The 16,324-nt window shown below is 44.0% G+C and overlaps 1 protein-coding gene across 4 annotated transcripts in view; it reads right to left on the reverse strand.

The window, feature by feature from the left end:
• Nucleotides 1-15,987, reverse strand: part of LOC140735860 (VIP36-like protein) — a 40,705-nt gene extending 24,718 nt beyond the window's left edge. For 2 of the 4 annotated variants that reach the window (XM_073061440.1, XM_073061413.1), the window contains exons 1-5: nt 15,271-15,422; nt 5,401-5,522; nt 2,562-2,679; nt 1,337-1,419; nt 294-326 (exon numbers count right to left, since the gene is read on the reverse strand). In XM_073061440.1, the coding sequence (XP_072917541.1) occupies nt 294-326; nt 1,337-1,419; nt 2,562-2,679; nt 5,401-5,522; nt 15,271-15,403 (489 nt within the window). In that variant the 5' untranslated portion in view covers nt 15,404-15,422. Of the gene's footprint in view, nt 1-293; nt 327-1,336; nt 1,420-2,561; nt 2,680-5,400; nt 5,523-15,270; nt 15,423-15,880 lie in introns of those variants that run through there. The other 2 variants (XM_073061431.1, XM_073061422.1) reach the window with 2 other exon arrangements.
• Nucleotides 15,988-16,324: the final 337 nt, after the last annotated feature.

Raw genomic sequence — 16,324 nt, forward strand, 5'->3', positions numbered from 1 at the left:
TGCCTGTCTGTCTGTCAAGCTCTTGCAGTACAGCACTCCTAATTTTGCAAAACTAAAGTTCTTAAAACTCTGAGGGTGGCATTCCTCGAGAATTTTTTCTTCCAAAGACACTGGATGACAAGTGGATGTTGCACATCAAAACACACAGAAGCCTGGAAACTTGAATTTTTAAAGGAACCAACTATAAATAGAACTAAATGAAACACAGAGACAAGGCAAAGACATTCGTTGGGAAAAAAAGAAATCAACGCATGCCGTGAAGCATGAAGATTCAAAAACTAACACAGGACTACCTGAGTGGAAGGTGTATATCTCCTCTTCTTAGACTGCTCATCCGGGAAATAACAGTAGTGACATGAGATAAAACAAGTATTTCAATAACTCATTATAGCTTTCAAAGTGGCATGCATTTCCTGTAAACACAGCAATCTGCCTCTTTGGGACTAACTATGCATTTACCAATGGTGAATACACAGGCATACTTCAAACCAATCCCTAAAGAACTCAAGGATTCCATTTTCTGGCAAGGGTTTTTGTAGAAATTGAGTACAATTGTGATTTCAGGTAGCGACAATTAACATTCAATCTCAAATTTTCTTTTTCTCTTTCAGACTGAGCACAGCATAAACTCAAATTGTTTATTTCTAATTTTTCCTCCAACAATTACTTGTCTCACCAAGAAATGGAATAAAATTGATTGAACTATATAGCTCCCACCAGGCCCAGAACCAGCGCGGCACCCAGCTCCAGCCAGGCCCACTGCTTCTTTAGAGTTGTTAAATCCATCCTTTCTCTGAGAAGCATGAAGTTCAACCAGTATAGGAGTAAAACACAGAACCTTTACTGAGCGCAAAGATGTTATTGTATTGACATTAACATAAAGAAGCAATTGGTCACGTCATACAAATTGTGTGTGAATTACTGGCTTACACCAGAGTGAAGCCACTCAGTCTAAAGAGTCTGCTCAAACCCACAGCAGTTATGTAGGAGGCAGCATTTCACATTCTCATTCACGTACTCATTTCACGTACAAGAAAGGGAAAAGGTTGCTACCACTTGCTAGCAAACTTGACATTCATGATATTCAGGTCAAAAGGAACCAATTTGATTCGCACTGCTGCAGTATTTAAAGTACAATTCAGTGGGAAAAGCGCTTTACTTATTTTCCTGCAAGGCAATTATTGCTTCAATTATATTACAAAGGCAAAAGCCCCAAGAAGTTTCAAAGAAGCTGATAAATTCAAGGGCAGAAAAAGAGACTGTTGGTATATTGGGAAGTCAATTGTCTAGGAGAATGCAGAAGTTATTTGAGCGTGAACTGTGAGCCCGTACTCACCTCGTGCAGTTTCTCTTCGTTTGGGTAAGTATCCAGGAATACTCCGAGTCCAGTAAAGAGATCTTTACTTCCAAATACTGAACCTAAAGAAGGGAATTTTAATACTTAAAGCCACCTTGCCATCTATCACTATCACTTCTCTAAAAATACACCACGCCATTCCATAAGCAATCTCTTCCCCTAACCTCATCATCATCACTATGTGCTGTGTCATATGATGTGGGCGATCATGGTCTATGACCATGATTATTCTCGGTTTGCCATTGCCTTCTTCTGGCCAGTGTCTTTACAAGTCGGGTGACCCCAGCCATTATCAATACTCTTCAGAGACTGTCTGCCTGGCCTCAGTGGTCACATAACCAGGACTTGTGATCTGCACCGGCTGCTCATACGACCATCCACCACCTGCTCCCATGGCTTCACGTGACCCTGATCGGGGTGGGGGTGGGAGAGAGCTGAGCAGGTGCTACGCCTTGCCCAAGGGTGATCTGCAAACTAGCGGAGGGAAGGAAAATGCCTCACACCTCCTTTGGTAGAAATGCATCTCCACCCAGCCACCAATGAAGTAAAACATGTAACCAGCATAACATTCTTCCATTCCACAGTCTCTGGCTTCCCAAATACTTTGCGTGTTTTTCCCCATCAAATGCCACCCCGTCACCCAAGACATCTCTGCTTAAGAAGACTCGACAGTTACCGTAGAGAGTGCAGAGGAGATACACTGAAACATTTTGTTTATGAAGAAAGATTGGACATGCTGGGTCTGTTCTCCCAGCAGAGGAGGCTGAGGGGACCTAACAGGTTATCAGATCCTGAACACCACTAACACAAGAGATTCTGCAGATGTGGAAATCCAGAGTCACACACACACAAAATGTCAGAGGAGCTCCGCACGTCGAGCAGCATCTATGGAGAGGAATACAGCGTTGACGTTTTGGGTTGAGACCCTTCACCAGGAGGGAATCCTGATGAAGTCTCTTAGCACCTCCGATTACAGAGCTCTTTCCCCATTTATAAAGCCGTCTACACTTTCAATCCTCCTGCCAAAGTACATGACATCTTTCCCTACAGAGTATTCCATTGGTTTGCAGTGTGGGGAGGGAGTGGGTGGGAGGGAAGAATAGTGGGGCTTGAAAAGCTTCTAGTGACACCTTTAACCTCCTGCCATGAGGTTCCAGCTAACAAACACAGTGCAAGAGGTTCCTTCTCATTTCACACACCATACCTGGTTGCATGCGATCTTTGGTGTACCAAACTGCGAACCCATCCCCATTCAGATTCTTCTTTCCTTGTCCATGGATTTTGAAATGTATCTGCATCTCCCAGTCTCTCATCAGGCAGGCCTGCAGACAAGAGGACCACATAAAACCTTTGAAGATATTAAACTGTGACTTGTGCACTGTAGGCTTCATTCCCAAGAACCCTAATATAAACCCTGATCCAAGACATGGTTATCTAGATGAGAAAGCACTATCCTTATCAAATCCCTTCTACCCTGGGAGTCTTTGATAAAGCAGGAAGAGATTAACTGTTTGATCCATATTGTATTGATCCTAAGAGCTTTTAATGAGACATTGGTAGAGGTGTAGAAGTAGCAGAAAGGTAAAGTTTAAGATATATTCAAAGGTCAAAGAAAATCTTATTATCAAAGTACATACATGTCACAATCTATAACCCTGAGATTCATTTTCCTGTGAGCATACTCAGTAAATCTACAGAACAGAATCCATGAAGGCTCAAGTAGAGTGCAGAAGCTAACTGTGCAGATACAAACATAAATAAATAGTAACAAATAACGTGAGATAATGAGATAAAGAGTCCTTAAAAGTGAGATCACTGGCTTTGTTAACATCTCCATGGATGGACTAGTGGGTGTAGTTATCCCCCTTTTTCCAAAAGCCTGATGGTTGCGGGCTAGTAACTGTTCTTGAACCTGGTGGTGTGAGTCCTGAGGCTCTTATACCAGCAGGGCAGGGCACCTGGTGGTGTGAGTCCTGAGGCTCTTATACCAGCAGGGCAGCAGCGAGAAAAGAGCACGGTCTGAGTGGTGAGCATCTCGGATGATGGATGCTGCTTTCCTACCAGTGTTTCATGTAGATGTGCTCAATGGTTGGGAGGGCTTTTACCCATGATGTACTGGGCCGAATCCACTACTTTCTGGAGGATTTTCTGTTCAAAGGCACTGGTGTTTCCATACCAGGCCATGATATAGCCAGTCAATACACTCTCCAGTACACAACTATAAAAAATTGACAAAGATCAGTCAGGGCATCAAAGGATATGGTGAGAAGGCAGGTGTATGGGGTTGAGTGGGATCCGGGATCAGCCATGATGTAATGGGCTGAATGGTCTAATTCTGCTTCTATGTCTTATGGTCTTATAACAAAGACTATAAATTGCAATAAGTATATATATAAAAATGAAAATTAATTAAATTAGTTCAAAAAGAGAGGAAAAATAGAGGTAACGTTCATAGGTTCAATGAGCATACAGAAATCTGATGGCAGAGGGGAAGAATCGGTTCCTGAATCGTGGAGTGTGTGTGTGCCTCCTCCCTGATGTTAACAATAAGAAGTGGTCATATACTGGGTGGTTGGAGGTCCTTAACGACGGATACCACCTTTTTGAGGCATTGCATTTTGAAGGTGTTCTGGATGCCGGGGAGGCTAGTGCCCATGATGGAGCTGGCAGACTTTACAACTTTCTGCAGCTTTTTCCGATCCTGTGTAGTGGCCCCTCCGTACTAGTCGGTGATGCAACCAGTTAGAATGCTGTCCATGGTACACCTGCAGAAATCTGCAAGTGTTTTTGGTGACATACCAATTTACCTCAAACTTATGAAACTTAGCCACTGTCATACCCGCTTTGTAACTGCATCAATACGTTGGGCCCTGGATAAATTGTCAGATGTTGACACCCAAGAACTTGAAATTGCTCACCCTTTCAATCCTGATGCCTTGAGGACTGGTGTGTTACCTCGTCTTACCCTTCCTGAAGTCCACAATCAATTCCTTGGTCTTAGTGGCGTTGGGTCCTAGGTTGTCGTAGCAACACCATTCAACCAGCTGACCTATCTCACTTCTGAATGGCACTTCATCGCCATCTGAAATTCTGCCAACCTCAGTGGCAAATTTATAAACGGTGTTTGAGCTGGTCTTAGCCATGCAATTGTGGGTGTAGAGAGAGTAGAGCAGTGGGCTAAGCATGCATCCTTGAGGTGCACCAGTGTTGAGTGTCAGTGAGGAGGAGATGGTATTTCTGATCCGGACAGCTGGCCTCTCGGTGAGGAAGTCAAGGGTACAGTTGCAGAAGGAGGTACAGAGGCTCAAGTTTTGGAGCCTCATATTACCCGATATCCTTGGATATTTAATTCCCAATCCTCTACACCCTGCAACTACGTTTCAGTAATGGCTACTAAATCATCCCCCTTTATACTGAATTGCGCCACAAGTTCATTGACCTTGTTACGAATACCATGGGCATTCAGATAAAGTGCCCTTCCATTCATTGTGCTTTTAAAATCTAGTAATCTTTGTCTCTTATGTGCTTGACTTTTCTGCACTCCACCTTCTCTTTTCTCTTTTTTATCCTTTGCTTTTACTTTATCCACACTTTTCTCTTACTTTATCCATACTTCTCCAATCTGTTGGACCCACTCCCCTGCTATTTAGTTCAAAGCCCTATCCACAACCCTAGTTATGTGATTCACCAGGATCCAGGTCCCATCATGGTTCAGGTGGAGCCCGTACCAATGGAACAGCTCCCTCCTTCCCCAATACTAGTGCCATTTTCCCATGAATTCAAACCCATTTCTTCCACACCAATCCTTGAGCCACACATTTAACACTCTAATCTTCTTAACCCTGTGCCAATTTGCACATAGCTAAGGTAGTAATCCAGAGATTACCACCTTTGTGGTTCTGCTTTTTAATTTAGCCCCTTTATGCCCTGGGACAGTACAGAGGGAGCTTTACTCTAAACTGCAACAGAGCTGGAGCATCTGTTGCCATCACAGGCATCCAAACATTTCACTCTTTCAAAAATTAATCAATATTAACTCTTACTACACGGTTCCAGATCGCTCCCTGTTTACTCTGCAGGTCAGGAGTGAGCCGTACATACTGAGCAGTCACCATCGTGTTTCCAGAGATATCCCAGAAAGTACCGGAACTTGAAGCTCCCAAACCTAGAAGAAAAACACAATCTCTTAAGAGTGAAGGAATCCACAAAAACAAATCTCTTCAGGGTGGCTTCTCGGCAAGCCTTAGACTGACGAGGAGAGAAGAGGCTTTAAAAGCCATTTTAGATACAAGGAAGTAATATTAAGATTACCGGTACTTTATATAATGGATCGCAATTACATCAAAAAGGAGAGGATTTAGACTCGTACTTTGGCAAATGTAAAGAGTAAGGTGGCATGGTAGCAGAGCGGTTGTCATAACGCTATTACAGCCCTAGCAACCCGGGTTCTATTCCCGCCAGTGTCAGTAAAGAGTTTGTACATTCTCTCCGTCACTGCATGGATTTCCTCCAGGTACTCCGGTTTCTTCCCACATTCCAACAGGTAATTAGGAAGGCTCAGCACATCACTGGGACTCAACTACCAGACCTGGAGACAACCTACAAATCTCAATGTGTAACATCATTAAAGACCCATCCCATCCCGGACACTCAATCTCCTGTTATCTGGTAGGAGATACAGAAACATCTTAGCCAAGACAGTAAGACTGAAAAACAGCTTCTTCCCCAGCAACACACACAAAATGCTGGAGGAACTCAGCAGACCAGGTAGCGTCTAAGGAAAAAAGTACAGTCGACGTTTTTGTTGTACAGCTGAGTAATGCTACACCCTAGCTTGCCAATGGCCTTTGAGGGCTATGGACAATCAAAGTCACTTGTTGCATGTAAATATGGGAATTTATTTTTAACTAAGCCACACCGCATGCATAGTAAATATCTGTTTTGCATGGACTGAAGTAACACAGCAATCTCGTTATCTTGAGCAATGACAATAAAGTTCAAAAGACATACGGGTGAGTAGGTTAATTGGTCACATGGGTGTAACTGGGCGGTGCGGGCTCATCATGCTGGAAGGGCCTGGAAGGTGCTGCATCTGTAAATTTAAAAATTAATATAAAGTTTGGACATTGGACCATGCTGTATATCTAAATACAAATAAAAGGTTCTTTTACACGACAGGTCTGAAGGGGACTGTTACAAAATTCAACTGGACTCTTTACACATACAGTCAAGAGGAGGACACTTACACGCCAGCATGGGAGTAGCATTTAAAATCTGCACAGATTGAATTTAATACAATGTTGAGTAACTGTTAACAGGATAAGGAACTTTTTAAGCACAAGGGAGAAACCACATCTTGGAATAAATTAACAGCAAAGGCTTAGGGCAATCACAGGGAGTGGGATTACCATCACAGGTGAACAGATACAATCCTTCCTTCGATGCCAACTCTTCCTTCAAAGCAGCTGTGTCAAACATAAACAAAGCCACGGCATTTTGATCATCAGAGCTGTGAGAGTTAAACCCCATCCAGAAACTTCAACTCAAAATCTATCATAGAACTCCAAGGAAGCAGTTGATATCTCATACAAAGGCACAATCTACTGATGAACGAAAGTGATCCCATAGCATTGTTTTGTAGAGCAACGATTATTTGTTAGTCATCTAGATTGCTGCTCATTATTCACAAAGGTCCCTGTTTCTTCTTAGGGCATCTTTCATTTGTCAATCCCAACATTCCAATAATCCTCAGATACAACACAAGATGTCTTCTTCCTGTATAGCATTTATGTCCCTCTTTTCCCTTCATATCTAAAAGCCCTTTAACCCCCAACAAACTGCCTGTCACCACTACCATCCCGACAGCCCATTCTTGGCAACTTCTGCTCTGTGCATGAAAAATCTTGCCCCTCACATTGCCTTTAAATTCCCCCCCACCAAACTAAAAAGCACGTCCTTTGGTGTTTAACGTTTCTACCCATTGAAAAGAGAATCCGAGTCGGAGATGTTGGTCCAGAAGAGTGCACTACCAGGAAGAGCAAGGATACTGCACCGAACCCAAAAAGCTCCCAGGCCTCTGGTAGAGGGCCCGAGACGGAGGAAAAAATACACATACACACCACCCAAGGGGGAGGAGAGAAGGTCATTATAAATTGTCTTGTGATTGGGATAGGATTAAACCTGGCCCCACACACACATGCACACACACGCACTTTAATCCTAGCCTGATCACAGAACAATTTATAATAACCAATAAACTTACCATTACTTGGACTGTGAGAGGAAACCAGGAGAACATACAAATTTCTCACAAGCAGTGGCAGGAATTGAACCCTGAGTTGTTGGTACTGTAAAGTATTGTACTACCCACTATGCTACTGTCAATACTGTCAATAATTTAAAAAAAAACCTTTATCAAGTCTCAAGATTCAAAAACTTTATTGTCATTCTAACTGTACATCAGCTCTGCAGGGCAGAATGAGACAGCATTTCCCAGGGGCAAGTGCAATCATAACATAACAACGCAACAATAAATAGTAAAACACAACAATAAATAGTAAAACACAACAGCCACATCGGTTAAAATCAAGTTATAAGTGTCCAAAGCAGAGTCAGGTAGAGCAGCTATTTAGCAGCCTGTGGGAGGAAGCTGTTTAGTGGCCTTGTGGTTTTAGTTTTGATGCTCCTGTAATGTCTGCCTGATGGCAGAAGAACAGTTTATGGAGAGGGTGTGAGGGGTCTTTAATGATGCACCGTGTCTTCTGGAGGCATCGACTCTGAAAGAGGTCTTGGACAGAAGGTAGGGAGACCCCAATAACCTTCTCTGCTCCCCTAACCAAGGCTTTTTTGTCAGCAGCACTGCAGCTGGAGTACCAGGTTGTGATGCACACTCTCAACCATGCCTCTAGAATGTAGTTAAGATGTTAGTGGGAAGTGATGCTTGTTTAAGTTCCCTCAGAAAGTGCAATCTCTGCTGGGCCCATTTCACAATCCCAGTGGTGTTCCTGCTCCTCTTGGACTTCAGCACGCTAGAACAACACAAGTTTGCCTGCCTTTCCTTACAGCTCACATCCTCTAATCCAGACTGTAGTTCAACTGTAACTTTTAAGAAAAGTTTAGAAAATACATGGATCTCAAGCATGTAACACATACTGTACCTACTTTGATATTTTTTTACTTTGACTTTGGATGAGGGAAGTATGGAGGGCTATGGTCTGGATGCAGATAGTTGTGAGTAGGCAGAAAGTGGACTAGATAGGCCTTTCTCTAGGACTATTTAGCTAAATGAGTGGTTCAGCACATAGCTGTTGCTCCTCCATCCGAGGAAGGTTGAGAAGGTTCTGCCTTTGCTCTGGTTCTGGTGTTGCTGATGAGGACCCACAGATCCTTTCACAGATGCCAGAAGGGATAGGCAGATGGGCAGTGTGCTTCTTCCCTGATTCACGTTTCCCGAGGCCCTGAGTAACATCTTGTGCATTCACGGTCCAGAGATTGGCTGGAATGCATGGGGGATATTGCATTCTTCCCTATTCCCCTCACAGGTGATTTTGAGGACAACCTTTAAGCCTTTCCTCTGCCAACTGGTAATCTCATCTCATGAGAAAACAGGAGAATAGTATCAGATATGCAAGTGATGTAGACTGACAACAGAGCTGACCGTCAGGGCATCAATAATGCGGGATGCTGGAGTTGAGAGGATGTCGCCTTACCATTCCAGTAGGTTAGAATGATTCAGTAAATACATCCCTGGTGGTTTCTCTCCAAAGACTACCACTGACTTCTGCAATAAGGCTGTTCTAATAATTTCTTCTAAGATACTAGTATGACTACTAGAATGGCCCTTCCTAGCTCAGGGCCTGTGGTGGGTGACTTTGCATTTTTGCGATTTTCTGATTTTTCTCTCAATTTTTGTCTTAATATTTAAAGTTATGACATAACACAGTATGCTATATTCTAACTGTTGTCTGTAAGGAGTTTGCACATTCTCCCCATACTTAATGGGTTTCCTCCCACATTCTAAAGAAATACAGGTCTGTAAGGGTCAGTAAGTTGTTGGCACTGGAAGCATGGTGACACTTGTGGGCTGCCCCCAGCACATGCTCAGACTGTGTTGGCCAATGACACAAATGATGCATTTCAATGTTCGCTGTACAAATAAAGTATCACATTCAAAGGCATTTTCAATCTTTCACTGCTACAGTCGGAAGTTCCCACCTGTTTCAAAAGGGCAACAATTATACCAGTGCCCAAGAAGAGCAGCGTGAGCTGCCTGAATAGCCATCATCCAGTAGCACTCACATCTATGGTGATGAAATACTTTGAAAGGCTGGACATGGCTAGAATCAACATCAGTCCCAAGGACCTGGACTCACTACAATTTGCCTATCGCCACTTAGGCGCAATCTCAATGGCTCTCTACTCAGCCTTGGATCACCTGGACAATAGAAATGCCTGCATCATGCTGGTGTTTATTGAATACAGCTCAGCATTTAACACCATCATTCCTACAGTTCAGATCGAAAAGCAGCACATAGGCTTCTGTACCTCACTCTGCAACTGGATCCTCGATGCCTAACCAGGAAACCACAATCTGTGTGGATTGGAAATGACATCTCTATCTCACTGATAATTAACACTGGTGCTCTACAGAAATGCGTGCTTAGCCCACTGCTCTACTCTCTTTAAACCCACCAATGTGTGGCTAGGCATAGCTCAAATGTCATCTACAAGTTTGCTGATGATACAACCACTGTTGGTAGAATTTCAGATGGTAACAAAAGGACGTACAGGAGCGAGATATACCAGTTATTCGAGTGGTGTTGCAGCAACAACCTGGCACTCAATGTCAGCAAGACCAAAGAGCTGATTGTGGACTTCAGGAAGGGTAAGACGAGGGAACACAAACCTATCCTCAGAGGTGGAGAGAGTGAGCAATTTCAAGTTCCTGGGTGTCAAAATCTCTGAAGACCTAACCTGGACACAACACAATGACGCAGCTATAAAGGTGACAAGACAGTGGCTACATTTCATTAGGAGTGTGAAAAGATTTGGTTTGTCAACTAAACCACTTGAAACCTCCTATAGATGTACTGTGAGTATGAGAGTATAACTGGTGGCATCACCATCTGGTATTGGGCGGGGGGGGGGGGGGGGCTCCTGCACAAGATTGAAATAAGAATCAGAATCAGGTTTATTATCACCGGCATGTGTCGTGAAATTTGTTAACTTAGCAGCAGCAGTTCAATGCAATACATGATAAATATAGAAGAAAACAAAATGAAATAATAAATAAATCAATCAAGTTGCAGAAACTTGTAAAATTAGTTAGCTGTATCATGGTACCAGCCTTCTCAGTATCCAAGACATCTTCAAGGAGCAGTGCCTTAGGAAGGCAGCGTCTATCATTCAGGATCCCCACCACCCAGGACATGTCCTCTTCACACTTCGACCATCAAGAAGGAGGTACAAAAGTCTGAAGGCACACACTCAGCAGTTCAGGAACAGCTTCTTCCCCTCTGCCATCAGATTTCTAAATGCACATTGAACCCATGAACAGTACCTCAGTACTTTTTATTTGTTATTTTGCACTACTTGTTTATCTTAATCATTTAATTAATTTATATGCAGACATTTATTGTTGGTGGATGACATACAGGAGGGGACCAATGTTTTGCAGACATTGGGAACAAGTCCCATTGGCCTGAAAGTTACATTAAACAAGTTGGGGATATACTTGCATCTCCAAAAAATACACCAATACCAGTGTGGTCTGTGCACTGCTGGGATACGACTAAAAACATTAATAACCAATTATGGAAAAGTACTCATAGACCAAGCACTACTCAATGGATAAGGCAGATGTTATCAAGTCTCCACTGGAAAGGATAACCTATATATTAAGGTCTAAACAGCAGATATTCAAGAATATATGGAGACCCTTCATTAACTATGTCAAGGATTTGGACTTAACAGAAGATTAAAAGAGTATTACCTTCTGTAGACAATGCAACTACCAAAATTTGTAGAAAATTTATATTATTTATTTATTGATTTTTTAATTGTATTATAAATTTTACACATTTTTTATATATAGATTATCACTTGTTGAAATAGGAGAAGCATTTTTTTAGTGTTTTTTTGTGTATGTTGTCTTGTTTGTTGCGTTAATGCAGCAACCTCTGTATTTTCTGAATAATAAAGTATAGGAAGGTATAAGCTGTATTTCATGGTATTAAAATGCAAATAAACATATTGTGGCAAAAAAAATCAGTAACTTTTTTTCTGTGGTAAACAGGTGAGCGAAGGCAAAGCTGACTCGAGAGAAGAGCCGTGCTGGTTAGAGCATAACGTGTTTGACACAGTGTCAGGGTCTGAGATGGTGTCGGAGTAGGGGGCAGAGCTGGAGTGAGCAATTCAGAGAGGAATCGAGGTGGAGGAGTTGCAGTGCCCGTCCAGCTAAACCGGGAACGAGGTTGGATCAATCCAAGTGCTGAGTCAATTTGGAAAGGTCAAGAACAGCTTTAAGCTGGGTGGCAAGGACTAGGCCCAGAGCATATTACTGCGGCGGGGCCCAGGTCCTGAGGTTTGGGCGACTTGAATGCCAGCCGGATACACTGGAAAGGCAGGCTGTCGGGACAATTCCACTCACTCTCCCACAATGTTCACTCCTCTCTCCACAGTGCTGAGGCCGTGGGACTGCTTCAGCTGCTTTGCACTTAGTGTCTGCAAGCTTCACAGCGATTCGCCACTGTGTGATAAATTTAGACAGAGGTTATGGGCTTACTACACCTGCCCCAGGATTTGAGTCTGTGGACTCGATTTGGTTCACAATGCTGTTGCTTGCGTGATTTGTGTTTTCTCCCCCTCCCCTCCTCCTCCTCTGCGCTTTGGGTGTTGGTCTTTTTTTTTACATTTTGATTTCTTTCAGGTTTCTTACTTTGTGACAGCCTGTTAGCAGAAGAATCTCAAGGTTGCCTAAGTTATACATACGTTGATAATAAATGTACTTTGAACTCCTAAGGTTGGGGTTCTGTTATAACAGAGGCAATGCAAGTCCTCAGCTCTGCTGATCAGCTCCTTTCCGTGGAGTTCGTGTGGAGATAAGGACGTGTTGCAGAAAGAAGGTGTTGGAAGCATGACACAGGTTTGACACCAGAATGCACTAAGATTTCATCTGGTGTGCATCCATTGGTTGGGATTACATCTTGTCAACATGAAACAAATATAGTAAGAACTCATTCATAAATGAGAAAATCTGCAGGTGCTAGAAATCTAAGCAACGCACATAAAATGCTGGGGAACTCAGCAGGCCAAACAGCATCAATGGAAAAATGTACAGTCGACGTTTCAGGCTGAGACCCAGTGAGAACTAATTTATTTTTTAAAGTACAAAAGGCTTCTGAATTTCAGCTTCAGATTTATTTCTCACATCTATATTGAAGCATAGAGTAAAATGTGCTGCTGGCATTAACAACCAACACACCCAAGTATATGCTGTGGGCAGCCTACAAGTGCCTCCACACATTCCAGCTCCAACATAGCATACCCTCAAGATTCAGCAGAATAACACAAATAACAACAGCAGCTTAATAAGCCCCTTTCCCATACACATACACATGCCTCCAGCTTCAAGTCGTCACAACTGGGCCTCAGTCATCAGGCCTCTGACTACCCAATGGCTTGACGATTTAGTGATGACTTTCACTTAGCAGACTCAGCATGGTAGCCCCATAGTTCCTGTAGTCGAGTTCCCTCCTTTCTGGTCACAATGACAGCATCTCCAAAATATCCGTCTCTTTAAGATATGGACACCAAGGTTGTGGATTTGTGACTGAAGTTCCTCAGAGGTAATTTTTTTTAAACTTCAACAGGGATGTAGTTTGTTTCCAGAGTCTTCTTTCTGACTGTTTGTCAGTCAGGAGTGGTAACAAGGCTGAACTACAGAGACTGCTGTAGTACAGAGTGATTGAGAAGGTTTTCAAAGTGTTCTTTCTGACCACCTCACTATCCCAAATGAATTCACCTCATACTTGGTCTTCGATGAGCTGTGCCCGCGGGCGAATGGTCTACAACTGGCTGAAGAACTGACAAACGTTCAAGCCATCAGCGAGTTACTGGTCAGCCGATGCTTTATCTATCTGCCATCTGTCAATGTTGCAGAAGAATTGCAATACATGAGTGAAGCTGTCTCAGCACAACCTTGTGGGACCTGTACAGAGATACAGTGTTGGTTTCCTCCCCTGTATTTGCCACAGGGAGAGTAACAAACCAGGCTTATTCCAGTGATGGGATCTGTCGTAAGAGGGGAGGTCAAGTCAGAATAGTTTCTCGTTTCCTTCATGCAAAAACAACTATAGATGACCGTAATGGACAATACTTAGTGATTAAAGGTTTGACAGAGTAGGTTTCCTCTAACTGAGATGTTCAGAATCTGGAGTCAGTCTCAGAGTATTAATATCATCATCACTTGGGACTGGAATGAATAGAAACAGAGTGGTGACCGTCTGGAATTCTCTGTGCAACAGTTTTTTTTGTCAATACATCTCATCATTTTGTTTGTCGTTTCTAACAAAGAACTCAATACGAGCAAGAGGATCGAAAGTCTACATAAAGTAGATGAGTCAAGGCCACAGCACAGTGGCACAAGTCCTCCTACTTCAGCAGAGACACTCCCAGGCTGATGCCCGGATGCAAAGAAAGTAAAGCAGTGTTGCCCCAGATCCCAACACCCAGCTCTGGAAGTGGCCCCGCCTACCCACCCTCCTCCTCAAATGGCAATTTTCACTTCAGTGTCGCTTTCTCCGGAAAGAACAGCCAAACATCCAATACACAACACTACAGTATGGGCATGGCTGAAAACAGTGGTGATCTTGTAGCAGCCAGGGCACTTGACATCCATGAAATAGGAATTTGGGCTCTGCACCAAACTCTTTGGGGGGGGGGGGGGGAAGTGGAGTGGAAAGTCGGTGAATAACTTAAAAGCTGTTTGATATGTCTGGATGTTAAAGGAATAATGGGATATGAGGATTTGACAGAAAAAGAGTGGAAGATCAGGCTTGATCCTCGATGGTGGCACGCTTTCAAGGCATCAACTGGCCAAATCCATCTCCTACTTAACGAAAAATTAGTCCAATTTTCATCGAAACATACAGTGAAAACGCATCACCTGCATCAACGAGCAACACAGTCCAAGGATGTGCTGGGGGCAGCCTGCAAGTGTCCCCATGCTTCCAGCGCCAACATAGCATGCCCACAACTCACTAACCCATGTGTCCTTGGGAGGAAACCAGAGCCGCTGGAGGAAAGCCAAGCGGTCACAGGGAGAACATACAAACTTCTTTCAGATGGCAGCAGGAGTTGAACCCCGATTGCCAGCACAGTGTTACGCTAACCGCTAAGCTACCATGCCACCAGCGTGCCATATGCAAATTTACTCTGTGCTAATTAACCACTGGATTTCCCAATAACACAACTTCAGAAAGGGTCACTGGTTGCAAAGCAACTTGCTGTTACATAAAATACAAACAATTCCACACACTCATCACTTTCTTGATGAGGAGGTTTCTAGCTGTCAGACCTTATATTGTTAACTCCCAGTTCTGCAGTGGTCTGTCTATTTTTTGGGGGGATAATGAATAACGATTTTAAAGATAAATTTTCACATGACAGGTGTAAGCCTGGGAGATCCTGGTGTAATTGCAATTTTTTTTTTACAGACTCTTCAGTGATTTTGCGTATCAGAAGCACACGTACACCCAAGTTTCCATACGACAGGCAACACAAACCTGTTGTCTACAAGTGCCCAGGTCTTTGCCAATTTGCCCCAGAACCCTGCGCTGCGCCAACACGCCACTGGGATTTGGCACGCTTTCTGTTGGATTGTTTACAATGAGGTGCTGGTGGGAAGCTCTTACCCTGGTAGGGCTTCGTCAGGCTGTGCTCTCGCTTCAGGTACTCCTCTGTCCCCGAGTCCCCCTGGCCCAGCGTGCAGAAAGCCAGCCAGAGCAAAGCCATCCGCAGAACATAACAACCCCCCAACAGCGCCATGTTGCTTCAATGGAGCGGCGGTCGCCACAGAAGGAAATCCCACATCGCGCCGCCACTCATTGGCTGCCGGCTGCCAAGCGCTGGAATCCCTACATATTATTGGTCTTTGGCGACGTCTATCACTGCTAACCATGGCAACGCCGTCCCGCCTACTCATTCAGCAACCATTGGACGTCTTCCCTGAGCGTCATGTTTTCCTTTCCTGAAGCAGCAACTGATTGGCTACGAGCGACGCTCATCATATGCCATCGGATGCCCGGCGTGAGGCTCGGTAGTTGGAATCCTCGCTGCGAGCGGACCAAGTGCCACTCATGCCCATTCACCTCCATTCGGTCCTGGCGAGGCTTCGCCTGCGAATTGGCTGGGGTTATCCATTGGGTCCGGTGCTCCCGATGCAGCCCCCTCTACACTGATGAGACCCATCGTAAATCGAGGGGCTGCCCCTCTATTTTTGGCTCCGCCGAAAGTGGAACTTACCGGTTGTCAAACATTTGATTCCCATTCCTATTCCCGGTCCTCCGAGGATGAGACCACCCTCGGGTTGGCGAGCATCAGGTAGCCTCCAAACTGATGACATGAATATCGATTTCTCCTGTTAAATAAAAATCCCTCCCACTCCCTCCCCTCTTCTATTCCCCATTCTGTCTCGCCGCCTGTCACATCCTCCTGTGTTCCCTCCTCCTTCCCTTGCCCCTATGGTCCACTCTCCTCTCCTATCAGATTCCTTCTTCTCCAGCCCTTTACCTTTCCCACCCACCTGGCTTCTCCAATCATCTTCTAGCTATCCTCCTTCCCCTCACTCCACCTTTTTATTCTGGCAGTCCTAAAGCCCGTCCATTGTTTATTCATTTCCATAGATGCTACTCGACCTGCTGAGTTCCTCCAGCATTTTGTGTCTGTTGCTTTGGATTTCCAGCATCT

Source organism: Hemitrygon akajei, chromosome 1 (genome assembly GCF_048418815.1).
Source record: "Hemitrygon akajei chromosome 1, sHemAka1.3, whole genome shotgun sequence".
Classification (NCBI taxonomy): Eukaryota; Metazoa; Chordata; class Chondrichthyes; order Myliobatiformes; family Dasyatidae; genus Hemitrygon; species Hemitrygon akajei.